At 46.9% G+C, this 27,460-nt stretch overlaps 2 protein-coding genes across 2 annotated transcripts in view; one reads left to right on the forward strand and one right to left on the reverse strand.

Moving 5' to 3' along the window:
* The window catches only part of LOC133514754 (rho GTPase-activating protein 44-like), a 74,643-nt gene that overhangs the window by 26,207 nt on the left and 20,976 nt on the right, over positions 1-27,460 (reverse strand). The window contains 1 exon segment of the mRNA XM_061846684.1: positions 1,638-1,752. Within this exon segment, the coding sequence (XP_061702668.1) occupies positions 1,638-1,752 (115 nt within the window).
* Positions 14,953-26,193, forward strand: hs3st3b1a (heparan sulfate (glucosamine) 3-O-sulfotransferase 3B1a). Its single transcript, XM_061846685.1, has 2 exons — positions 14,953-15,713; positions 25,132-26,193. Exons 1-2 carry the CDS (start codon positions 15,268-15,270, stop codon positions 25,748-25,750), a joined length of 1,065 nt encoding a protein of 354 aa, XP_061702669.1. The 5' UTR covers positions 14,953-15,267; the 3' UTR covers positions 25,751-26,193.

Consider the following 27,460-nt stretch of genomic DNA (forward strand, 5'->3'; position numbering starts at 1 on the left):
AAAATAAAATAAACACTTCTAACCAAAACAAGCAACTTTGTGTGTGGGTCCTTGAGACTTTCTCTGCATCCGGTCACGCTGCACAAGTTCACCCGATTTGGTGCGCATCTGTGAAACCGGGGTCGGGGGTCACATTTTTTTCCAGGGGTGCTGCTAATTGAGTTTTGTCGGTTCCATGTTCAGAGACACCACACAAAATCACGAGTACCTTACAAGAAATGTTGTGCTCTATGGGATGTCGAGATATCCAAAAATTGAAAAATTCACTCAACAATACGATAATAAAATGTCCTCATATGAAGCGAATTAAGTCTTTACTTTAATGCAACAAAATAAGAATAATGGGGGAAAAAGATGACAGTGTGTTATGCTGTATATTATTCATAGATTAAAGACATAACACAGTGGAAGCTTGACGAGCCAACAGGGGACTAATGTAACAAATAGAATAATCTTTAACTTTTTCTTGGTTCGTGAGGTCAAAAATGGAGCAATTATGGTCGCGTCGTGCCCTCGCATGTCAGCAGGGAGTGCTGAAAAAGCTGAAAGGCGACACAAAGACCAACATACAAAATCAGAACACTCGCAGGGAGCTGCTGAAGGCCACAACTCACACCAAGACGCTCACACGCAGACTAACCGGCCTACCCGACTCCTCCTCCTGATGGCGCATTCTAAGCTCCGCCTCTTAAAGGCAGACATCCAAAACACCAATACCACAGCAAATATGACCCTTTATAAAACATGTTTGTTCTTGACATTTTTCCTATAATTTTCGTGGTGGGCTGCAACGAACCTTTCCGGGGTGCACACCACCGACCCGGACCCACCCATATTTTTCGCCATCTTACCCACTCAAACACACACACGCTCACCCGCTTATGCATGAGTCACTGTAAAAAAAAAAAAAAAAACATAAAAATAATATAAACTAAAAATAGCAACAAGTGAAGCAGCCTGAATTGGAGAAAAAATTGCAAGTGACTGAGCCACACCTCCTGCAATGAAAGGGGGTCTAACGCGGGGGGGGGGGGGGGTACATGGGGGCAAAATAGTCTGATCATGTTGCTCCTTAAAGGGCCAGACTTGGAAAAAAAAAATTGATTTATGTTTTGGATTCCACGTTATAGGTTGCATCTTGTTGAAGTTATTGACGCAGGACAACGCGACCTTCAGGAATCCTGACATCCCCCCTCCCGCTCGATGTCATGCGAGGGGGTGATCCCCACCCCACCCCCACCCGCGAACAGCTGAGTGCGTAATGAAAACATTGCGCCATCCTCTTAATGCGTCGCCTATCAAACGCGCGGCCAATCAACACTCACGAGTGGGCAATTCTGCGGCGCCTTTTGCAGATTGGATGACTTTCCGTGGGCTGCAGGCTGCGTGTGCGTGTGTGTGTGTGTGTGTGGGGGGGGGGGGGTGTTGGGGGGGGGGCGCACGATGCGACTCCACCCCCGCGCACCCCCCACGCTGCCGATGCGGTAACACGTTACAGTGGAGCTCACGCACGCGCACAAAGCCTTATTGCATTGAAAAAGACAATCGCGAATGATTAGATTAGGAAATTAGCTGCAAAATGGGAGGTGGGCGATGTGTGTGTGTGGGGGGGGGGGGGGTGCTGCAGAATGTCTTACCTTCCCACCGTTTGGTTGGCGAGCTGCCTCATGCGATTGAACTGCTTCTTCATCTTGAATCGTGCCCCGATCAACGCCCACCGGCAGTCCGCATCACCGCACGCCGAGACGGGAGCTGAAAAACAATTGCCACAAACACGCTCAACGTCGGGGCGCCGGCGCGAATCCGAGCACGTCGTTTCCCGTCCTCATCGCCTCGTGCGCCCACAGCCCAAACGCGCGCACGCTCCGCCGTTACATGTTCCCCAAAGCGCCGCGGCCGTGCGCCGGTTTCGCACGCTGCTGCCTGACCGCAAAGCTGCTCGGAGCGCAGAAAAAGAGAAAGCGCGGCGCGGTGCGTGGTGGGAAATGGAGTCTGCGCGGCACCGGAGCGCTGCCCGGGCAACTGGCGGGGGCTGCGCTGAAAAAATAAAGTCCTTTCAATTCACTGAATTCGGACTTACTGCAGTGGCACGTGATAAAAATGTGGCAAATTAAAGTTGACGCCTTCGTTTTTTTCCCAGGACAAGAATGAACTTTACCACCAAAAAGTACCTTTACCCCCCCCCCCAATGCATTATAGTGTACTTTATGAAACTGTAATGACAAAACAGAATGTAAAATACTTTGCCCCATTTTTCTTTTTTTTTTTTGCTTCGCTTCATGGGCCATTGTGCCGTATTTTACCACTAGGGGGCAGCAAAATAAAGACGTAAAAAAACGGTAAAACAAGTGGACGCAAGGAAAGAATGTATCCCCCGCAATCCAGGAAAATGTTGTCTCAATATCAAAACATATCCTGCTATAATATTTTTGCTACAATTACAAAAAAGCAAAAGCAATTTTTGAATCTCTTTTTCCCTATTTAATTATACATTTAAAAAAATATATCTAGACCAAATGAAAGATTAATAAACCTACATGTCCAGTAGTCAAATAAATACCATTGAAAATATAGGTTAGTATCAAGTATGCTGAGCATTTATTCATTCTAAAAACAGATTGCCTTACTGTAGATGGATGACGCCGAAGGCCGCTTCCAATCATACACTTGACTTGCTGCTGCTTTTAGCCCAAATGTCCAGAAGAGGGCAGTGTTGTCTTTTTTTGAAAACATTTTTCAACACCCCAACCGCGCGCCCACACGCAAGTTAAAATAGTTCTCATGTATCTCAGTCACGCATCTTCGGCAAATTTTCATCAAAATACACCGAGGATCAAAAATTCAATTTGCAACCGACCAACAATTGAAGCCGTACCAAATTATTTCTCCAAAAAATAGACTTCAAACTTTTTACGGCTACTCCCAGGTCAGCTCTACTGTCAAACTAAACACCAAATAAAGAGAATTACACCTTGTGCGTTGAAAACAATCACGCAGCTTTGCTATAAAATGTACAAATTTAATGCCAACACAAACTGCAGAACGCCACAGATGGGATAACAACATTGTAATACTTTCAGCAACACGAATGTTGGAGAAAACACATAAAGACGGGCAATTTCAGAATACTCCCTGGCATGTATTCTTTATCCTCTGCAAGGGACAATCAATATTCCTGTAGTTTATACTGAGCAATGATGACATTTTTCGGTATGTCTTTATTATACATTTTCATGAAGATGGAATATTTTAGTGTTGGGGTGCTTTGATTCTTGTTTTAAAAATAACCACCCTACAAAAAAATGTGGTGTTTTTACGGAGGCTGGAACTGGCCTTAACCGTCAGGAAGCCGTAGGAGACTACAGAGTCCACAGTCATGCATCACGGGCCAACAGGTGCGCTCGGCACCAGCGCCACGAGGGCAACGAGGCCTTAGGGAGAAAGTGATACACAAGGAGAAAGAGAGAAAAAAAAAGGTCATTTGTCTTCTTCCGATTTATCTCCCCCCGTGCGCCTTGATCTCAGACCTTTGACCTCTTGTCAGATCATTTGTAAACATTAGACGATCTGGTCCAGATGCAAAATCCCGCCTGCCCCCAACGCCCACGTTACAAACGGCCGCCGGACAATGAACACTTTTGAGTGCTTTACGCTAACGCTAGCGCAGAGCTAACAGGGCCGGTTAAAAAAAAAAAACAAAAAAACAACATATCGGTAAAAGTCACTTGCTCGGCACATATATTCCACCGGTCTCTCTTACCTTTTCCGCTCGAGTGCCCCCTTGCGGCCGATAGAAAAAATGGACAAATTAGCCGCATCACCGCATAAACCGCAAGGTACAAAGCAAGCAGGGTTCAGAGGAAATTGCGGTAATAACTTGCCATTTGCGGGATTTTGAGCGTATGCTGTCATTTTGGAGGGTGGTAAAATAATTGTACAGTACAGTACTACTGTGTGTTATTGTACCTTTAAGTTTACAAGGTGTTAAAGAGTATAGAAGTGTTTGTACAAATAGGGTACAGCTTAATAGGAGTGTGTGAAAGATGAGAAAAGTCATATTTTAAAAATGTCTTAACTTGATGTTACTGTAACAAGCAAACAAAAATACAAAAACGTGCAGAGGACACAAAAAGAGTTGTCATTTGTCGGATCCGCATCGTCGTCATTCATCCACCGTCCACTTTTTTTTTTTTTTTTTTTGGCGTTGGCCAAACGTTTCACCTGCCGCCGACCCAAACGCAGACTTGCGACAAACAGATGAAAGGCTTTGCGGCGACTTGCTGCACAAAAGGACGCCGGACGGGTCCCTCTAATGTTAGTTTGCCTTCAAACAAACAAGGGCAGGGCGCTGAGTGGGGGGAGTTGGGGTGGGGGGGCGGGGGGGGGGCTCGAATGAAGTGGGGTTTAACAGAGGGAGACCGTGGCGGCGTAGCACACTGTTTAGCCACATCAGTCGGGAACGGGCGGGCCACAATGAGCCAAAGGTCTGTCATTAGGCAAAAAGTGGGACATATTTGTCATGGGGGGGGGTGTTTAGTGATGCATCTTTGCTGCAAACAACATCAGACAAAATGGTGTTTTTTCTCCCAGGTGCTCCAAGTTACAAGTGATTAAGTTACAAGCTGTTGCTTGATTGAATTTTATTATTTTTTTGTTATGAGCAAAACAATCCAAAGTCATATATTCTTTATCATCTGCAAAGAACAAAACTAACACGACTGCGCTGTCGGTGAGACATGAATTCTACTTGTGCAGGTTGTGTTTTACGTCCCCCTGGTGGCCGAGGTGGCAAAGGCATCTAATTTGAGACGATTTGCTCGTTTTATTCATTTTTAGATTACAGCCAGAAATTTTCATTTGTGAACGTGACTTTGCAAGTGTGCCTATAATTACATAGTAATTAACATATGACGGCCTGAAAGGGGATGACGTACGCGCATAACGTAATAACAGTGGGAATATCATTCAGAAAATTCACATTTTACTGGTGTAATGTGCTTGATTAATAACTGGCGTGTGGCTAGTGAGGCAGCTCAAAAAGGAGGAATTGCGTTTTAATTTGCACATTCCTGTTTGAAATTGCGCAATTCTCTACATAGCGCACTAAAATATAAAATTTCAAGCGCTTTGTGCCGCCGGATGATCTCTCGTGGTTTCCACGTCAGCTGATCGAGTCCCGTTTGCGTGCGTTTGAACATTATTTCTGTCATACAAACCTAGTTACATATTTTCACAGCGCATTGATTTGTAGCACCCTGGCAGCCTCGCGCGCGTTCTGCAGAACAGACGCGGTGCGGTCGAGCCGTCCGTGACAAGCGTGTGCATGTACGCCTGTCAGATGGCGGCGACGAACTGTTCAAAATCACAAAAGCAGCTTTCCGTAAAGCCGTCCACACCTCCTAATTAGATTGAATGACTTATCCGGTCGCTTTTTTGCATTTTTATCTCCATTTAGTGAGCGCAAAGCCGAGCTGACTCAGCTCCGAGGCTCGGCCGCGTGCATCGGCTCCGTGTTTAGCGTCTAAAAGGGCCTTCGTTGATAACCATCATTTCGCCGCCATTTGATGTGCGTCAAAGCTAGCGGGGCCTCGCGCCTAAAACCCGTAATATCTGCGGCCGTCAGAAGTCCGTGTTTTCATTTGGCCCGCCTCGCCGGGGCTCATTATGTCCCCAGATAACCTTTTAAAGACGCACCCAGCCGTCTGGGCCCCACCCCCCACCCCCCCGCCCGGTCTGACAAGCGAGCTCGCCTCAAAGGCTGCCGTCGGGTCGCTCGGATCGCTCGCGATTGCAGTTTTGCGTCAGAAATCCTGCCGCACAATGGCCGAAAGTGCTTGAAAACGATTGCAACTCATATAAAAGTGCGGAATGCATTAGATTGTGCAGGTGTACAAATGTAAAAATAATAATAATAATAAAGGACTGCGATGATTGCCCGTCCTACTTTTTCTCCATTTTTTTTTTTTCTCGTCACAAAAGCTTCTGAGAACATTTGAGGTGATCACACGGCCATGTTGTATGTTAACAGATAAACGGACCAGAACGCACACAACAACAACAACAGCTGTCACGTGACAGAGATTGCAAAACGCAGGCCGGGAGCGTTTTCGGAACTGCGTCGTCAGTTTCCTCATTCCCGGTGAGTCATTCAAATACACAAAACGGATTGACAAAAACCCACATTTTTCCCAATTAAGTCTCCCTCGTCTGTTTGGCAAGTGTACATTGCTCATATTTGGAAGCACGATTGCAAAAATCACAACATTTGTTTCGAAATAATCCCCTGCAAATGGTCTAAGTGCCGCCAAAATGGCCGCTTCGGACCGGAAGGACGTTGTGACTTTTCTTAGGGGTCTACACGCCAACCACGTTTTGTGTTGCCAAGCGAAACGAGCGTCAAGTCGTAAGTTTTCCCCAAGATGAACAGGATTTGAAAATGCTACTCGATAAATGCAGATTCGTAGAAAGCCCCAAACATCTTCGTCCGGACTGTTACGCAAGGCCTTCAGGTCTGATGGGTCCGAGAGACGGATCGTGCTCAGATGGCGCACGATTTATGAGGTGACACGAGAACGAGCCACCTGGAGGGGGCGGCGAGCCGTCCAGGGTCTCCGCCGGAGTGCCGACCGCTCGTCGCGGTTCACAGACCGGGGGGCAAAAATAACAACGCGGTGCAGCGGGACCGCCCGGAACGATTATCGCAAAGGCGGACGATGTCGGGATCCCTCAGCGGAACCCCGACATTTAGGGTCGACCCCGCAAAAAATCTGCACTGTTCATAAATCCGACATCCTCAGATTCATAAATGTACAAGACAAAGCCCAGCTGCCGGACCTTTGGGATGGAACTGACTTGTGATCGGGATCTACCAGACAACTGCAACTTTCCTACTGGGAGCCTCCGAACGCCCCCAGGCTCCTTCCTGGCTCTTCCTCGACACACAAAGACCTCAGTCCCCAGTCGAGATGGATGACTTCAACGTGCGTACTTTCTTGGCACCAATTATTACTTTCCTATTGAGCCTTGGTGCCATCATGTAGCATCTTCGGCCATTAAAGAACGCAAAAATGTGCAGAAATCTGCGAATAGGTGATGATGAGTTCCATCCATCCGTCCATTCTCTACCACTTCTCCGGGTCGGGTCACGGGGGAAGAAGCTTCAGCAAGGATAGCCAGACTTCCCTTTCCCCGGCCACTTCTTCCAGCTCTTCCGGAGGGATCCCGAGGCGTTCCCAGGCCAGCCGAGAGACATAGTCTCTCCAGCGTGTCCCGGGTCGTCCCCGGGGTCTGGGAAGTGCCCAGAACACCTCACCAGGGAGGCATCCGAATCAGATGCCCCAGCCACCTCGTCTGGCTCCTCTCAACGCGGAGGAGCAGAGGCTCGACGTTGAGCCCCCCCCGCCCCCCGGATGACCGAGCTTCTCACCCCATCTCTCAGGGAGAGCCCGGACACTCATCGGTGGAAAACTCATTTCGGCCACTTGTACCCGGGATCTGAACAGATTAACTTATGAAAATGCAAAACACGAAGAGGCGGGGCTTGACTCCGTACGTTAATTGGTGGCTGAAGGCAAATTCACATCAAACCACAGAACTAACGTTGAGATTGTTGTTTTCATCCTGATGATTTTGGCGCTACTCAGCACTTAAACTCGACTCTCCACGACACGCAAGTCCATTTCCGTATTTTCATTGGCACTGCGCTACTTGAACCTCCGGCGCCAAAGTCCTTCACTGCGTTTTTCCAAACTGCACATAATTATTATTTTAGAGGCCGAGCCCGACGCAATAATCATCCTCTCGTCCCGATGACTCCGCGGTGGAGGAATGCAGGAAGCGTCGGTCGAGTGTCGACGACTGAGCGACCTCGCTTCCCTCAACCCGGCGCTGAACTCCATTACGAGCGGCTGGCAGTCTGTAATTTTACCAACATTCCTCTTATCGTGTTTGTCTTTGCTCTTCCCTGCACGCCCCGAACCCTCCTCGTAAAACGACCTTTACTTCACTTCCGCCAGTCAAGCATAGGCGGGGCACATGCATCGCACTCGACAACTGATCGAGACCACTTCGTCTTTACCGGATAGAAGGCCTTTCTAATTCTTTGAAGAACTATGAAGATGTGGTGGAAATATTTGGACTCCAGTTTGGCCGAACCCTGCGATATTGACGAAGGAGGCTTGAGGCGCCGGGACCACGACGGAACCTCAGTGAGACCGGACAGGATTTTGTGGCGAACATGTAGTGAGCGGCAGCTCGTATTCAAAAGTGACTCGAGCGCCGGGAGATGTCTGATTCTGACTTAGATTCATACATATAAGAAGGGAAAATTTCAGCTCGCGATTAGCGTGACCAAAATGATGACGGATATCGGTATACAGCTATAAAGCCATTGGTGGTGGATATGGATCGAGCCCTGGTGCCAATCAGGCGAAACCTCGAGTAATTGACCGTCACCCTAAAATGTTTATATGATTTTCCACTAACCACCCAGGCTAAACTTAGCCCCCGTCTGACGTCCAAAGCTCGTCTCGCAACTCAGTTCCTTCGTACCAGTCTTCTGCTTTCCTATTCGACGGAACTTTGGCACCGTCTTGTGGCGTCGCGCAGCATTTCAGAAAGAGCACAAAAACGCAAATAGCTGAATTCGTGAATCGGCAGAGTCACTGTAACTGTAACTGTAACTAAGTATAAATTACAGACACCGGTGCTTATTTTTAGGGTAATGTAAAATGAGTCGATAATGACAAGTGTTGGGATTATAGCTTGGGGTATATTTCCACTTTTGCCTAATAATACAGGCAATTCTGAACATTTTTAGGCAGTTTTTTCAGCGTTCACAACATATCTGAGCCCTTATTTGCAGGGGATTACAGGAATATTAATTTCTATTAACATATATGAACGAGCAGAAATGCGGTACGCCGCGAGCTTCCTCGGTCAGTATTTGGCAAGACTGTGAAGACGACCTTCAACAACTGCTTTCATCCGGAACTGTACTTTGTCAAGTTGCTTTCTGGACCTTGATCGTTCCCCAAATCTCCTCCCGCGAGGACGGCCACGATGCAGCGTGCAGCGTTCTTGGGTCGACGGCACCTGTTCCGGACTTCTACATTTTCAACCCGGGATCACGCAACCACCCCCCCCCAGGGACGGTTCCGGCCTTGAGGAAGATCTCGTTGCCGCTGTTGCCGATTTATTTTCTCTCACAAGTGTCCGTCAACTGGACCTAAGCGGGCCTTCGTTTCTGCGAGTTAAGCCTTTGGGAGAGCACGCCTAAAACTAACACGACATGGATATCGTTTACACAAAGGATGCGTGCCGACTATTTCCCATCTTTCCAATATGCTGACGCCGTGTTTATATCATCACTTTTAAAAAAAAAAAAAAAAAAAAAAAACAACAACAACTAAACTGATGTTAGAGAGCCGGAAAAATGTGCGCAAAAGCAGAAGCACGCGTGAGTGCCGAAAGTTGATAATGAGCAATTGAACCATCTGGATGTGAGCCGCAGTCGAGCCAGGGAGTGAAAATTCAGTCGGTGCATCACCATCACTGACGACGATGTCAAAAAATATCTCCATACTTGACAAATTCACGATACGCATTCAGCTACTCCTGATACGACACGATTCAATCTAATAGCAATATGCAATTAGTCACGCTAATTATGATACGTCATTCATTCCAATTACGATATGATAGAAATCAGTTCGACTGCATTGTGTTACGACCCACTCCAATTATGATGTGACACAAATTGCTCCAATTACGATACAATTTTGATATGTCGTTGGTATAACTTGATACAACAAACGGTGATATCATACAGTGCAAAAAAAAATAAATATCTCGTATCAATCCCAAGTGGGGGAATTCAAGAATGAGGCGCTACGACATATTTTACTCCAATTACGTATGATATGATTCGCTACAATTAAAATGGAAAACGATCCCGTTCAACGAAGAAAGTATTAGATTAATGCCAATTACATTGAGCTGTGTAATTAGCTGCATTTGATACAACACAATATATTAAACAATATGAAGACTACCACTACTCCTATGTAATATGATTGAAAGTAATTAATTAGTATATGATATGATTCCCTCCGATTGCAATGCAGAAACCGGGGGCGAACACCAAACCAGTCCTGAGATTCTAACCCAGGACCACACGCCTGTGAGGCAGACCTGCTAACCACTACTCTACCACTCCGTCTGCAATATTTCATGTTATAAAATGGAGAAACAAAAAAACGATAAAGCTTCCGTTTACAGATTATGATCAGTGGTTTATCAGTGCTTAGTAACAGTAAGATAATCATGTTTTATTACCGTGATTTCCGGCCTACAGAGCGCACCTGATTATAAGCCTCACACAGTACATTTGTAAAGGAAATAACATTTGGTATATGCATAAGCCGTACCTGTGTAAAAGCCGCCAGGGCCCACATCGAAACACGAGATATTGACAAAGAAAGACGGTAAACAGAAAGCGTTTTCAAAGTTTTAATACCTTAGCTTAGCTTAACATAGCAATCACACGGTAGCACGAACAGGGCTGGTAACATACCGGTAAAAAATATGGATAAAATTAAAAAAACAGCTGCGGCAGCTACACACTAGCGACACTAACAGGGCCGTTAAAAAAAAAACTAAATCACTGAGATGTGGCAGTAACGCAGCAGCAACCACTAGTGCGGCGCTAACCACTAAAGTGGTACCAACCGCTAGTAGGCACCAACTGCTAGCGTGGCGCCAACCGCGAGGGCTGGTTAAAAAAAAACAAAAAAAAAAAACAACATACTGGCAAAAGTCACTTCCTCGACACATATATTCCAGCGGTCTCACTCCTCCCTTTTCCACTCGAGTGCCCACTTGCGGCCGCTAGAAAAAAAAAATTCACAAATTAGCCGTAACACTGCATAAACCGCACGGTTGAAAGTGTATGAAAACATTTGCGTTTTATAGCCCGGAAATTAAGGTAGTTGTTTGTGATCAGGATTATTATTATTTGTAAGTAAGATGACATAAGTTCATTAAAATAGCTTCAGTTCCACGTAAAATGTTTTTTTTTTTGGGGTGATCAAGAAGTAAAAAAAAAAAAAAAAAAAAAGCCATTGTATCGTCAACAAAATAAAATGAATCCTCTTTTCGTAAAGTGGTTGAATCATAGCTAACAAAGATGCGGGAACAGTAGAAGTAGTTTAAAGCAAGGTCAAAAAAAAAAAAAAAAAAAAATCGGGTAAGTCAAAGTAAGGTAATTTAAAACCGTCTTAGGCCAATCAAATTACATGTTACAGCTTCTATTCGTCTAAATGGATTTAGGCCTTTAAAGTGCCTCATCTGGATTAGCGTTGCCACTCGAAGGAAGGCAAGAGCGACGGCGCTTTGAACGACGTCCACGGCGCCGAGTCCGACTCCCCCCTAAAACCGTCACAAAGTCATCGTTGTCAGCTCACGTACAAGCGCCGTTTCCCCGCTCACCTACTTTCGTGCGAGACTTTGGCGAGAACCGGGAGCCACTAAGCCCGTGTGAGCCTTGCAACCTGCCACCAGGTTTCCTGCCTTCGTGTCCAGGAGGACAGCCAGGAAGGGATAAAAACATTTCTGCAGGATCAAGAGAGGAAATCCTCTCAGGCTGTGCGCAGCTTCCCCCTGAACAGAGGATAGATGGAGAATTTATAGACGTTTCAAATTGCTTTAGCCTCAGTTAAAGACCTTAGAGGACTCCGAGCGGCGTCTTGATCTTGGTCTCGGCTCGCCCGATAACCCGGCCCACTAGGCCGGCCGGCGGCTTTGCACGTCTCCGACCCGGTTGGGTCCCGCTGCTCCTGTTAGGATTTGTTTTCTGCTTCTCTGGGATAGATGAGCTCATCCACTCAAGCCCAATTAGCCGCCGTAAGATCTCCGGCATCTGACGTACTGTAGACGAGTTGAAAGTTTTACGACTCCACGGCCGTCTCGTCTGTTCTGCGTTAACTACAAAGATGTGGCTGCTCTCGACTGCGGGACGACCTAAACCTAAAACCGCACGGTTGCGGACAACCACGACGAATCCCCCTCCGGCTATATTGTTCTTGCCCTCGGAAGCCCGATTGCGATTCCGAAATCGTCATCGCGTAACAGCAGCACAAACCGTCACTAGCTTTGTGTCATAGTTATAGAGAAATGACAATAAAATAAGCCATCGGTCATCACAGGGTGAGGTTCCGGAAACATTCCACATCAGGTGGAATGTCCACATTATACTGCCCCCAGGTGGCCGAGGTTCACAAACCAGAAGGAGCAACGCAATCCCCATTGTATTGCAGGAAAAAAATGTGCCAAAAACTGTTTAGCGCTTTATATTTCTTTTATTATTGTACGGTTTTAAGTATTACAAAATTGTAGAATGCCATTTTTTTTTTTGTTATTTTTTTTCAAAACTCATTCCAAAAAATTTTCATGAGGCTGCGACACACTGATGGCATTTAAGTCTTTTTTAACGAGCTGGGTCACTGAACAGATTAAACTTTAACCTCAAGGCGCCACTGTATATTTTACAATACAGCGCTATTTATTATTATGATCGACTGTGACGTGTCATGGTGCACAAGTGCTTCACACGTCCGCCTCACAGTTTCGAGGACCAGGTTCGAATCCCCAGCGTCGTCTGTTAGGAGTTTGGCTCTTCATCAAAGACTCTTAAATTTTCCGTAGGTGTGAATGCGAGTGCCAATGGTTTGTTTCTATTCGGTCGCCGACCAGTTCAGAGTGTATCGCCCTCTCGAGCTGGGATAGGCGCCCGCACAACCGCGAGAGAATTAGCAGTATGGAAAATACCTCATAGGATTATTATGATTATTATATGTCGCAGTGCTGAAACAGATTAATGGCACTTGAATTCATTCCAATTAAGAAAATTGATTTGTGTTGTGGGCTTGGTCACGGAACAAACTCGCAAGCACCCCATGTTGACATTTGTCAGCATGAAAATGATAAACATTTGTTTTTGTGCCCATCATTGGTGTACATAAGCAAAAAAAAAAAAAATTATTAAATTTGGTTTTGGGAGAGTTCTGCCTAGCAACAAGTGGCCTTGCACACGTGTAACATTCTGTTGCTCTCTGTTGTTATGCCTTGTTGATTTTATAGTTTACATTCTGTAATAAAATTTGACTGTTGCCGTCTGCGTGGCAAGGTAGAATTTAAAAAAAAAAAAGCATATCGAACACCAAGGGAGAACAATGTAGCCATGTTCTGCTTTTTTTTTTTTTTTCTTTAGCCACAAACACATCCGCTTCCCAAGAAAACACACGCGGGTTGCATTTGCATTTAATTGCCGTGTTATTCACACACCAGTTGCCGAGCACTGAAAAGTCAACAAAACAAGGTGAGAAGCAGGTAAACAGCACTATTAGCGGTACGGTGCTTATGTGGGAGGCCGCGGCTTTGTTTACCAGAACAACAACAACAACAACAAAGTCTTTATCTTATAAGCTGTTGCGTGTCCTGACTACTGAGTTCAGATTTGTCATGCAGGCCTTCCTATTTGCCCCCCCCCCCAAAAAAAAAGTTGTTTTGTGTTGTCGGTTTTTATGCCCCGGAAAGGAATTTGTTGACCGACTGTGGAAATATGGACGGTTGGGCGAAATACTTTTTTGACCATCATCAACATCCGCAATCCTCTTCATTTTCTTTGTATGTTTGTTCATTGACCTGGACTTGCTGTGCCCATTCGATGATTTATTTTTATTTTTCCTGCTTGAATTTTAATTTTTGCTGCATGAATTCGAGAAAACGGTTTTCTTCGAACAAACCACCTGCGTCACGGATTACTTTTGTTTCCCCTTTTTTTTTTGTGTGCGAGTAAAGAAGGAATCAAGATTAGCCCGATTCGGAAACTACAATGAATATACTTCACTTTTTATTTGTAGACATCGATCCTGAAACGTCCCAGTACATCTCCGGCAAATCTTATTTTGTACAGGCAACATTCTTTTTTATTTATAATACAGTTCTTTGCATTGTGTAGGTGTACCTAATGCGGTGACCCGCGAGTGCATATCTCCTGGAGCCGTCTGAGGGACGAGATAAAGGGCTTAGATGAAGTGGGGGGGGGGGGGGGGGGGCAGTGAAACGCAGACTGACTGGGGGTAATCCTGCTAATCCTCTGCTAGCTCAGGGGTGCGCTGGAGCAACGGGCCCGTGACCCCCGCACCCCAAGACGACACCCCGGCAGCTCCTGCGCTACCGATAAGGCCGCAGAACTGAAAGTCGCGGTTCCCCGTCGTTATTTGCAAAAGATGCACCGCGCCCTTCGTCCGCAGTAAACCATTAACATTTATGGCTTCGTCAGACGCACCAATACGCAGCACGCCGTATATCATATAACTGCTCACGTACAAGTGCGCCTCCGACGTGTTTGCACAGGAAATTAGCGGCTATTATGAGGCCATTTACCTCTGAGTCACTGGAACGACACCGCCAGGGAACGTGTCAAGTCCAAACAAAAAGGCAGCTGATACAGATAAAAATGCATTTTCGTAGTTTGCAAGATCAACATTTTCCTAGAGAGAGAGAGCGCACTTGTGTATTTGTGAGACCCCCACGTTTTGCCAAAACAGTGATCATGATGAATTAGAAATACATATTGAAAAATGTACAAGTATATTAATGACAGACAAATATGGAAAGTATGCTTGAGTGGGATCTGAATGCTTCTGATGAACAGATGATGGCATTAAAAAAACAAGAGAGGATGTGTTCCACCTGAGCTTTACGTATAATTTGATGAAATATTCATATCGACATTAACAATACCTCTTTGCATTATGAAGAATAATAGTCGTACAATATTCACTTATGGCATTTCCCGACGATTCCATCCAACTAGTGGAGCACTTTAAACCTTCAAAGTAAAACATTCGTCGCGTTAAAGTTACTTATGCAGATGACGTCGTGACTCAATGTTCGTTCGCTGTTTAACCTGCAGCCTCCGGTTTGCACTTTACTTGGAAGGGCTAAACCGGAAACACAAACGTCCTGTATTACGTGTAGCTTGACGGATTGATAACTTGTCGCTCCCGTGCGTGTGCGCGCTCACAAGGCGCGCAGCAATTGACGGCCGCTCGCCTGGGGGACCTCGTCGTACGTCGATTCAAGATTTGGTGATTGTTGTTGTTGTTGTTATTTTGGAGGAAAATGGCCACATTGCAAGTTTAGCGAGCGCGGTGCACTTTGCCAAGATGCCCGCCGCCGCCGCCCGGACGCCAACTCGCCCTTATGGAATCTAGTCCAGCTCTCCACGGTGTCCATGTTGTGCCAGCACCCCACGTGAAGAACAAAGTGTTCGTCTTCTGCATCATGCTGTCCCTGTGGGTATACATGATCTACTGCTGCTTGGGCCCCGGCTCGGCCGTGCCCGGGTTCGAAACCGTGGCGGTGGCGGACCCATCCTCGGCGCGCCCGTCCCGCGACTTGCTCAACAACGACAACGACGCTTTGGACAGCAGAGGGGACGAGTGGGAGGACGCCGACCCGAACGCCGCGTCGTCTTGCCTCAATGCGTCGGAGACTCAAAAGTTGCCCGGTGCCATCATCATCGGCGTGAAGAAAGGAGGCACGCGCGCCCTGCTGGAGTTCCTGCGGCTGCATCCGGACGTGCGCGCGGCGGGGGCAGAACCGCACTTCTTCGACCGCAACTACCAAAAGGGCCTGGCCTGGTACAGGTGAGCGCGACGGTCTGGAGCGCGTCTCCGACACACGCTCGACAACTTCCAGATCATAAACTACTTTATAGCTCTTCCCTTTATCTAACAGACTCTAGAAATAAATACAAATCTCTCTTATATAAAAAGAAATAAACAAGCCTCCCCCCCCCAAAAAAAAAAAAAAAAAATGGAAAACTGTATTACGGCCCTCAGATAAAACATTTTCCTATCCGTCCATCTCTCTGTATTGCTACCTATCACTTTGTATCGATCTTTCGCTCATCTACCTAAAGTATATGCATCATATTTATTGATCGACCTTAACTATTATATTGTAAGGCAGTTAATGTCAGCACACTTTAAAAATGTCAACAACAACAACAACAAAAATCCCTTCAGAGAGTAGACGGTGCACGTATCGATCTGCAGCGTCAATCCGTCCACAATCCATCTTTGAGTCAAGCAGAGCACGTTAATAAGTGATGGGGCTCAACTGGCAGATAATGTTTCATTTCGGGCCGTGGTTGCGCCGTAAGGTCGCGTAAACGAGGTGGTAACGCAAACGCACGACACAAACTCCCAGCAACACGTCTCCGTCCTCTTATCAGAACTATTTACAAAGCGTGCCGATACCGTGAACTCCGTCAACATTCGTACGGCGTCCGAGCCATCCGCCCGACCGTTTCCGGAGCCGCTTATCCTCACACTTCACCTCAACATGCTAACTTCACGCAGGCGGGGCCGGGGTTCGAACCCCGGTTCTCGGAGGTGTGAGGCCAACGCTCTACAGCTGTTCCACCGTTCTGCCTGTCCGATTTTGAAATGTAATCTTGATAAGTGCTAAAAAATTGTTGCATGATTAAGATTAAGTGTGGCGTAGTGTTTATCGCGGCCCCGAGCGCGGCTCAAGCGGACGAGTTCCTATTGATCCGCCGTCAGCCGTTTGTTTTCATCTCCGGGCCCGAGCGGTCATGAGAAATCAGATCAGGGATCAGCCGCGCCTCTTTTAACCGGCTCGCACTAAGCAAACATCGGCTTTTAACCGGCTTCTCCTGCATCAAAACGACACAACCGTGACGTCTCTTCTCCCACAGCAAACGCGGTTCGGTTCCGAGAACGAGTTGGAGGGCGCAGGGATTACGAGCCAAGCGGTCTCCGTTTCAAAGTGGGCCAGGGACAGCGGACGCGCAGCAGCTGTTTTTGAGACTCTCCGGGGACTTTTTCAGTCCTTGACTGGGTCACGTTTTTGTCAAGTGAGCACGAAGGAAGAGCATCTTGATCTTTTTCATGACAAATCCTCAAATGGTCAAAGCCAAATCTTAAAGTCGGGCGCCAAACTTCAATGACGTGACGCGGCCTGAACTTTATGCCCTAATTAAACTTGGAAACCTCGTCGAGTACCGAGTACAAAAGCCTGACGGTCTTTCCGACGTTCTCCTCACTTTGAACTTGGTCATGATGACGTCGATGCATGTCAGATTGGACATGCCAAACGAGCGGGTCCAATCACGCGTGGGAAGGCGCCGATTAGCCGGACGCACTCCCCGTCTTCCACGGACAAACGGACTTTGGGAGGAGCTCGCGGTCTGCTCGGCGGGCCCTTCGGCCCCCGCGGTGGCATTGAGTCGTTTGCGCCGGCCGCGATTGGTTGGTCCGCGCCGCCGGAGGTCCGCGCGGCGGGACGGCGACCGCGAGGCGGCACGTTTTTCGACGGGTCGCACGCTGCGTCCCTGAAGCCGTGGGAACGACTTCCTTCCCAACCCCTCCTTGTCTTTTGGTGCGGTTGATTACTTTCTCCGCAGCAAATCGAGCCCTTCTTCCCCCGGTTGTGACTTAATTGCTCAAATCATGTTTCAGCCCGTGAGGATCCACGCTCAGAACAATGAGCGAGCGGCCTTGGCGCTAACTCGCCGAGGAGGGTCTAATCCTCCTCTCAGCCCCTCGGGGGAGGCTCACTGGCACCCAGCGGCAGATAGAGGGCAGTAAATTTAGAGCCAGCTTTAGAAAAGCACAACGGCATTATGGAGCTCAATGAAAGGGGGACTCCAGAGAACCCCTGAGGTCGGTATTAACCCCGACAATAAAGGAGAAGACAATTAGCGTGAAACGTGTTTTTGCTGCCTTCACTTTGTATGCAAATGGGCTCAGGAGGGTGAAAGTGCCCTTTGACGACAATCGGCGGGGGCGGGGGGGGGGGGGGGGGGTTGGGGGGCGCCACAATGGGGGCATTCACCGGGACGGCGCCGAGAAAAGACGCTTGCGAGCTTTCGGGGAGAGATTCGACTCGGGCTGAAGTTTTCAGGGTTCATCCCAGTCCACTGTTTTCGCCGGCTCGGCACTTTTTAGCCAGCACGAACGTGAAACGGGAGCCGACTCTCGATATGGACTTTGTCAGCATTTTGACTCGAGTGGGTCTCGCACGTTCCCCTGAAATCACGTCCACAAGATTTGCCACCATTAAAAACAGAGCCAGGTGCAAGCTTTCCCAGAACCAAGTCCCGCCGATTCTCAATACCGATAACTCGGCACCTTCCTCTCGTTGGTCCTACTACAAAAACCCTCTGGGCTTTCGCCGCGAGCAATTTGTTAAAGCCGCGCCGCTTATTTCGCCATCATGAAAACAGAAGTTGACTCGGCGCTACCCACCCGGCCCCACCCCCCGCTCCCCAGATTCGTTTCCCACATCCTCATCGCTCTCTTTTGTAGGTTCTTCACAGAGAATGCGCCGTTCCCTGCAAGTGTCTCCCACCGGGGACTCGCTGACGGCAAATCGGAACAACTTTAGAAAGCGGCAATCTGCCGCAGCCATCTTTTGTTTGCCGGCTTTGATGCCGTTGTTTGCTTTCGCTCGCGCTCCCACAACCAGCACGGAACCGGGCCCGCATCCTGCCACCGTACCAAACTACTTCAGACATTAATTTCGACTTTTGAATTGCTTGTCGCCGAACAGTTGGGTCTCCGCCAAGCCGTGAAATGTGAAATTCCCCGACAAAGTCAAGCTGTTGTAAATTTGGGCAATTTGAACACGAGAACGTGGCTAACTGACACAATAGCCGCCCTCGGTCCCGCGTCGGCAGGACCGCGGTGTCTGGAACCGCCGTCTTAACCGTAGTTTTGAAAGTTCTGAAAAAATAACATCGCCGCCAATGAATCAGCTTGGACCCGAAACGTCGACCACAAAACAACGTTGAGCTGTTTGTTCAACCCCAAAGTGCGGGCTTGACGTGGAAGTTGCGGCGTCGGGACGGCCCGTCGCGGCTCGTAACGGGATCATTTCAGTCATTAGAGAAATTCTTCATCCTTGGGGTATTTTGCCAAAAACGTTGCCCGGACTTGTTATTCAGACACCTGGAAACAGTTTTGAAATTGTGAGGGGAGGGGAAAAAAAAATTGCCCAACGCGTCTCCCTTATTACTCATTTCGAAACCTTTGTCAGAAACCAGCAGAATATTCAGTCTTTGTGCATTGTTCTCAAATGCCATATTTCCTGAAAATATAGACCGGGAGTGAGGGACACTTTTGGAATAATATCAAACAATATTCTCGAACTCCAGCTATCGTGGGGAAACGCAAAGCGACGTTAACGACGTCGGCCTCACGAAACGTACGGTACGATCGTCCTTCGTACTGCAAAAGGAACTCGCTAATGACTTGTGGTAATATTTTCATACATCTGCGAGATATCCGTGGGTGCTGCTGTTTCGGTCAGCAGCAGCAGCGTTGTTCAAATGCACGTTTGTCAAAGGTGAAAATAACAATCATGAAAAGTTCATGCTCCAAATTGCAATACAGAGATTAACATCTGATCTCATGGGAAAAGTCAATATTTCACTGCTGGCCTGAGAAAAATGGCAGATTTTTTTTTTTTTTTTTTAAATCATTGACGTACAGAAACAGTGATAGCATCTCACTGAGCTTTGTTTTTGTTGTGGGTTTTTTTTTTTTTTTTTAGAGTCACAGTGTAAGCGTGACTCCGAGCACGCACACAATAATGCTGCTGTGACTTTAAGTGGAATACATTTCGTGTTCTTTGCCGTTTGATTGGCTGCCTGCGTTTTTGCCACGCCGCAGCCTTTCACACGGAGATTCCACAGAATCGGCGCATTGAATCCGAAACTGACGGCGAGCCACCGCTGCGTTTGAAGCGCGTAGCTTTAACTTTTAACTAACTTTTTTTCTTCCCTTGCAAACAAAATCGGGAAAGATAATGAAAGCATTTTTTGCGTTTAGTTGGACGCCAAATTTTGAGGGACACTGGCGTCGCCACTCAAGTGAAGTGAAATAAAAATGATGCAAGGATGTCTTCTGATTTTTTTTTTTTTTTTTTTTTACCCTCAATTCCCAGGTAATTCCCATCAAAATCTTCCAATCTGGAATATTTTTTTAATTCCTCACTTTAAATCCTCCTTGAATGAAAATGAAATTTGGATTTTTGCAACCCAGCTTCAAATACAACCACGATTTTGTGGCACAGAAAAATGCACATTTTTAAAATCATTTAACGTATGTTGTGTAAGAGGCTCTTATTAACTTGTAATTCTTCGACCGTCGTCAGTATATTCCGAGAAGCACGAGGAGCATCTTCCTCATGATGCTAATTTTCTGGTACATAAATGTGCTAATGCGAGGCTGACACTTATTAATGCTGCGCTCCATTTCTACTCCTGTCCGCGGCGTAACGTGACGACAGTCGATTGTCGCCGCGATATGACGGACGGCCTCACTGGATCGTTTTATTCGAGCCTGGAACTCGTCTCGCTCTCGATTGCTTCGATTATTCCAAGTGGCCACATACCAGCGCCTCCTACTTTCCTTGGAGGCGAGATGCGATTCCCACAGTCACTTAAGCGCTCGCGGTGCTTCGACATGTGTGAGATTACAACTCGCCGGGACATTAGATAAGGCTCTGGCTTTTGTTCTCGCCGAGGTTTGCTGTCACACGAGGGGTGGGGTGACTTGAAAGCAAGAGACAATTAAGAGTCAGTCAGGCAGAACACGTGGTGGTGAAAACCAAAGTTATGCTAGAAATATGAACACACTTGTCTGGATTTAGAGCACCCGTGGACTTTGACAAAGCGGTATAGGTGGCAAACGTCTTCTTTCCAAGGGCCCCAAATAAAGATAAAGGTTTGAAATCAGTCTTGGCCACTTGGACTCGAAGTGCAAGTGCGGCTTTAATCGCTACTAGTGCAGTCACTGGGATTTGACAGGCATCACACTCGCAAATCTGCACAGTCGAGCATGAAAAATCATCCGCGTAAAATTTGTTACGGGTAGAAATACGTAGGTATTGAAAGGCGTCGCTTATTTTGTGTAGTCTTGACCAATGTTCCCTCTAAGCTGCGCCACTGCGCAACTGCGCACTTGTCGCATTCCCTCAGCGGACGTGAAAACTGATCTGGTGCAGTGAACCACGGCCTGACATCTTTTTTTTTTTTTTTTTTTAAACACGGAAGCACACGGTCTCTGCTGCTCAGCTTACTTCTACTTCCTATTTTACCTGACACCGCCCCCCTCCTCTCTTAAAGGGATACACTCATAATTACAAACAACACACACTCGCAATTTTAAATCTGCGTGCACAACTGGTGGACCACACCCGTGGCTTTATATCTGCGGGCATGACTGACCGCACCCATACATTTCTTGAATGTGAGTGACTCCTACTTCCTATTTTACCTGACACCGCCTCTCTCCTCTCTTAAAGGGGTACAGTCATAATTACAAACAACACACACCCGCAACATTATACAGTATCTGCGGGCACAACTGGTTGACCACACCCGTGACTTTATATCTGCGGGCATAACTGACCGCACCCGTACATTTCTTAAATGTCAGTGACTCCTACTTCCTCTTTTACCTGACACCTCCTCCCTCCGCTCTTAAAGGGGTACAGTCATAATTACAAGCAACACACACCCATAACTTTATATCTGCGGGCATGACTGACCAAATGTGAGTGACTGTAGTGGCATCTTCGCACAGCGGCCACGTCAAGCGCTACCTTTGAACCCGCCCTCGTGACAGCGCTCATCGCAAACAAAAGTTTTCCAAACGCGTCGGCCGCTTCCACGGCTCCACCCGACTGCGGGCTAGACCGAAAAGCCACATCGCGCAACAAACGCCACTCCTCGCCGTGTCTGTCGTCTGCACTTTCTAACCTCGTCCTCGGGCCTCTCGCTGCCGCAACTCCTTCCCTTAACGGCCTTCCTTCGTCATCTCGCAGTACTTCAAGGATCCTCGGGACGGTTAAGAGGGTGGAGGATGTTTATGTGCAGGCATCCACACGGACTGACTACAGCGCATAAAACTAAAAGGTAGCAGTAAGTCTCCGTGAGCCGCACTGTTTTTCCTTAACGGCCCCTAAATGGGCTTTTTTTTTTTTTTTTTTTACAAGGGCGAAAGCCCACCCGGATGGTTTGTTTGGATCTTTGTGAAGTGATATAGCGTAGGATACGGAGTGCTCACTCCATTAGGTACACCCGCACCTTTTACTAAAACTGCATTATAAAAAGTAAAAATCAGTTTTGATTGACACAACGGCTAACGTACTTCACGGGTGACTAAAATGTATTTCTTGAAACTGTCCAAATATCACAGTTTACCAGTGTCATCATGTAATTACAGTATACCGTAATTAAATTAGAAAACAAAAAAAAAAAACCCACCACAATACTGTATATAATTTCATATATATTCAAAACAATGCATTTCTCGCAGAAAAGATTGAGACAATATATTCAAGATTGATACATAGTTTAAACTCAATGCTATAGATACATACATACTTTCTTTAATGTGATTACAATCTGTGGAAGTCACAATTTTAGGTTATTTCATTCTATTATTATTATGTATTTTTCTGTACATATAACGTGTGCATTCTATGTGTTCAAATATGTGTAGAATGAGTTTTAAAAAGTATGTTTTAATGACTTGGAATGTGTTTAAAGTGCGCGGGAGGGATGCAGTCAAGTGTCTAGAAAAGCCCCCTCGAAGCGAATATTTGAACATTAGCCGTAGCATATTTTAACCGTGATGTGACTCACAGTAAAATGTATTGCAATATATTGCCATCAAAATTGCAAACATAATTGCGATGATGAAAACACGTTTGCGCAGATGACAAGTACATGAGGAAAAACAGCAATTAGTGCGCCTTCTTTGTCGTCACGCGTGCATCTCCGGTAAAGAGACGCATAATAATTGCACCGAGGGCGTTTGTGCCTTTCGCACTCGGCTTGATTAACTATGACGACGAGCCGCTGAGGCTCTCCGGGAGGAAAAAAAAGTGCAAGAAGCGTGTACGATCGGAGGGGAAAGTGTCGGGTGGCACAGGTGAGGAGGGTGGCAAATGCGCATTTGATGATGAGGTGTTTTTTTGAAATCCCCCACATCACTGCTTGAGTCGCAGAGGATTCTTTGTGCCGTTTTGCGACGTATTAGCGCAAAAATGAAAGCTGCCGTGTTTGACAACGCTCGCGCGTGTACCAACACGTAATTATAAATGACGGCAATCACCGTAAACGACGCGCCACCGCTCCTTTCCCTGTTGATCAAGGGCTCACGATCAAAACCTTTAAGTGCCAGTTATTGACGATTAAAGTCATAACAGGATTATGTAATTCTTCCAAAATCCGGCATGCTGGATACTTGCAACAATAACGTCATTCACTGATCGGCAGGTAAAACATACGCACATTGTGAAACTTTTTTTTTTCTCTGATGAAAGAGGATGAACGAGTTAAATCAAATTCCGAACTGCATTTGCCACCACTTGCATCGCTTTGTCATCTGCAGAAACTGGAAAAAAAAAATAATACTGTGAGGAGTACAAGCTACAGATATCCGGAGTAAAAAGTCGTCACACGCAGCGCCTGAAAACATCGACAGCAACAAAGTATTTGTACTTAGTTACCGCCCAGCGCTGCTATTAGAAAGTGAAATTTCAGATGATTTTCGTTTCGCTGCTCCTCTACCACGGACGAGCCGGGGAGACAGTCTGGCCCTAATGCAGCAACGTGTTTGTCTTCAACTAATCCCCCTCGTATCACTTTAGCCATTAACCAGTCAGGGCTGCAGTTATCAACTCGAGGAATCCGGCGGGGGGGTCAAGACGAACAAGCCGTCACGATACTAAACCGCTCTGAAGGTTAGCCTGCACGTCATCAACAGATCTCAATCTTTGCACGGAATTGCAAAGATGAAAAGGCGCAGTCGCAGTCACCTGTCTTGGCGTGACATTAAGGAGCGGCGAGCCGCCTATTCAGGGCTAAACCGTCCTTTGTGCGCTGTAATGAAGGTGTGCGGTGTTTGAATGCGAGATCTGGAAGATGATTGCGGTTTCACGGCAGATTAAATGCAGCAGCGGGAGATGAATGTCTCGCTCGAGGCTCGGCGTTTGGAGCGCCCCGTGGCGCTCGCACGCCAGTCCTCGTCGTTCCAAGGAACTCTGGCGTACTCCGTTAATGCCGGACGCCGCGGCTTCATTTGCCGTCCGGGTGACGGCTCGCTCGCTGCGGCCTTGCGATCTTCCGCTTCTCGGGGAGCGAGGCTGTCAAAGTTCATCTTCTGAGTTTGAACACGTTAGTCCCTTTTCGAGGTTCAACGGTGTCATACTACGTCGTGCTTCATTGTCCCTGAAACTAGACCTATACAGCAACTTTTTGGCTCTAGAAAAGGTACAAACAGTTACTTTGGTGTGTAATAATTGGCCTGAAAGAAATGAAGGACCAACTTAACTTGAGGGACAGAAAAAAATTGATTGGTAGTGTACATCTATTAATTACTATCTCTTAAAAAAAGCAGATGGTTGTAGAGTTAGGGTAAAGACCTCATCATTGGGGTGGTACCCTGAGAATGTTACGCTTTCGTACCCTTGATACTTGACATTAACTCATTAAAATCTGCTTTTTTTTCCCATATGGACACTTGACGTATTCGGCTCTGGAAACCTCAAAGTTCGGAGGTGGTCGGCGGACAATTCTGTTGCTTGTACCTCCAGATAGAGAATTGTCCCATAATGTCTATTTCTGACATACTCTTGGGGAAAAAGTAACTTGTTGTACCCGCAGGTGTACGAAGCCTTCTTAACCGCTTTAATAGACTGAGAACATAGAGTGGAAAAGGTGCACACAGTTTATGTTTGGAGTTGAAATCATTAGACAGAACTTGACTTGAGAGACAGAAATGGACTCATATAATGTCTGTTTGTGACACAAAATTTGGGGAGTATCATGACTTGTCATTAGGTAGTACAGTGCTACTGCTTTTGTACCCTTGACACTTGGCTTCTTGGTAGTTTGGTAGTATTTGTGAATGCTTGCGAATGTCAATCACAAGCCAATCGTTGATCAGGAATGGAGCTCACGGTAGTTAGCTAGGCGATGCTATCATTGGCGCACACACATAACTACATTTCTGTCTTTCGTAGAGAATTGATGCCAAGGTCCTCCGAGGGTCAGCTGACCATGGAGAAGACGCCCAGCTACTACATCACCAAGGAGGTTCCCGCTCGTATCTACACCATGTCTAAAGACACCAAGCTGATCGTGGTCGTCCGAGACCCCGTCACTCGAGCCATCTCGGACTACACGCAGACCCGCTCCAAGAAGCCGGACATCCCGTCCTTTGAGAGCTTGACCTTTAAGAACACGTCGGCGGGCGTGATCGACACGGCGTGGAGCGCCGTTCAGATCGGCATGTACGCCAAGCACCTGGAGCGTTGGCTCCAGTACTTCCCCATGGAGCAGCTGCTGTTTGTCAGCGGCGAGCGGCTCATTAGCGACCCCGCCCGGGAGGTGGCGCGGGTCCAGGACTTTCTCGGGCTCAGGAGGATGGTCACAGAGAAGCATTTCCACTTTAACCCAGCAAAGGGCTTCCCTTGCCTAAAGAGACCGGAGGGCAACAGCAAACCTCACTGCCTGGGCAAAACCAAAGGCAGAACCCATCCTAACATTGACCCGGAGGTGGTGCAGAGACTACGGGAGTTCTACAAACCCTTTAACAGGAAGTTTTACCACATGACTGGTCATGACTTTGGCTGGGACTGAGAGGAAGACCAGACGAGCAAGGCTAGTTCATTGACTTTTGTGTGTGTGCGTGTGACTTTTGAAATAGAATTGTATCATCCAGACGGTGTATTTGCCAGCTATGTACAGAGTTCAGAAATCTATTTTATGATAATTTATTGCTATTATATGAAATTCCTCAGCTGTGGAAGCAGGTTTACTCTAGATCAGGGATCCTCACACTGTAGTGCGCGCACCCCTGGGGGTGACTGTTTTTACATAATTATAGATTCCATTGCACCCCCTCCCCAAGTAAAAAGGTTAAATACATTCATTTCTTTGTTATTATTATTTTTTTTTTTCGTGCGTTTATTCGGTACCCAAAACGCAGCTTCACTGCTGCCGGTGGTCCCGTCAGATCCGCCGTCTCGCTCTGGCATCTAATTGTGTTTTGACTTTGCTTTTAAACCGGGCTTAGCCGCTTGTTTCATATCTCTGAAAAGCAACTTGGCCCCTAACCCTTTTTAAACCACGCCCCCCACCCCCACCCCCCCCCCAAAAAAAAAAAAAAATCTGAACGAGCGTTTTTGCCACAATCGAGTATTACACTTTTGCACGTCAGAATTCACTTTTGGGTATTTTATTTAGTTTGTTTGCACCATTTCTGTCACAATGGGGCCGTGCGACTGACCAAAAGATTTTATTCCTCAAAGCACAACGCCGTTACGGGTATTTCAAGCTGGGACATTTGAAATTTTTTTTTTTATTGTTTTTTTTTTTTAGTTGGCATTTTCAGGTTTCCTGTCAGTTCTTTCCATTCATTTCTTCCAAGCTGCTTTCGGGCTCACCTCAACCCGATCGAGCTCCCTCTCGTAATATCCCCTTAACATCTGCTTGACCCTCAGACTCACTTAGAAAGGTCGACACGGGGCTCCGACGATCCAGTGTCACCGGGCTCGGTCGATCGATACGGTAATAGCTCTTCATCACGTCAATTAAACCCGACGGATGGCGCGAGCGCGATCGCCGGAGCGCTGCAATAAAACGCAGATCCATTAATGCTCGTCAGGTTATGGCTGACCTTTCAACCCGATTCAATTTTAAATCATAATTTCGCATTTCCTCCGCAAAGGTTTGGGCTCTCGAGGGCGACGCAGTCGAGGCTCGAGTTCCTCTCACGTTTTGGACGATTCCACCCGTTTTCTAAAGAAGTGCGTAGCGCCCGTTTGGAAGCCAACATGATTCCCAAATGGCTGCAATGAATCAATAATACTTTTATGACACGTGACAGTGACGCCCCTGTCCGTGATGCTTCGATCGATGCAGCACGTGGTCTTCTTGGGGGGGGGGGGAACAAGCTTTATGTATGGTTGAGTTTTATTCAACACACAAACATTTGCAAATTAGCTGTTGTCACAGAGGCACAATTTTGCTGTATGCATCGTTTGAACATTGGACTGAGGCAAAAGTTAGATGGTGTCTAATAAATGTTTTGCAAAAAGTGGCACGATTGCACTTTTGGTCTCTGTGTGAAAATTTCAAATCAGTCTTAATGAACTTCTTCCCCTCATCCTTATTTTTCCCCATCGCTGGATACCTGGCGCGGCAAAGGCGCACCGCTGTGTGAATTGAACGTCTTGCACATTACTGTGCTAACGAGCTAATTAGCACAGCGCCATTAGCTGTTTTTAGCGGGCGTCTGCTACCGCCGCTGTTGACATGATCCCTGCTAAGTTGTACACAAAGTATTGG

The sequence above is a fragment of the Syngnathoides biaculeatus genome, chromosome 16, assembly GCF_019802595.1.
Source record: "Syngnathoides biaculeatus isolate LvHL_M chromosome 16, ASM1980259v1, whole genome shotgun sequence".
NCBI classification, from domain to species: Eukaryota; Metazoa; Chordata; class Actinopteri; order Syngnathiformes; family Syngnathidae; genus Syngnathoides; species Syngnathoides biaculeatus.

Bases quoted from the DNA above. Each gene is read 5' to 3' on its own strand.
- hs3st3b1a (XM_061846685.1), top strand. From the start codon at position 15,268: ATGGAATCTAGTCCAGCTCTCCACGGTGTCCATGTTGTGCCAGCACCC. The intron at 15,714-25,131 runs GTGAGCGCGACG...TGTCTTTCGTAG, and splicing joins AAGGGCCTGGCCTGGTACAG to AGAATTGATGCCAAGGTCCT.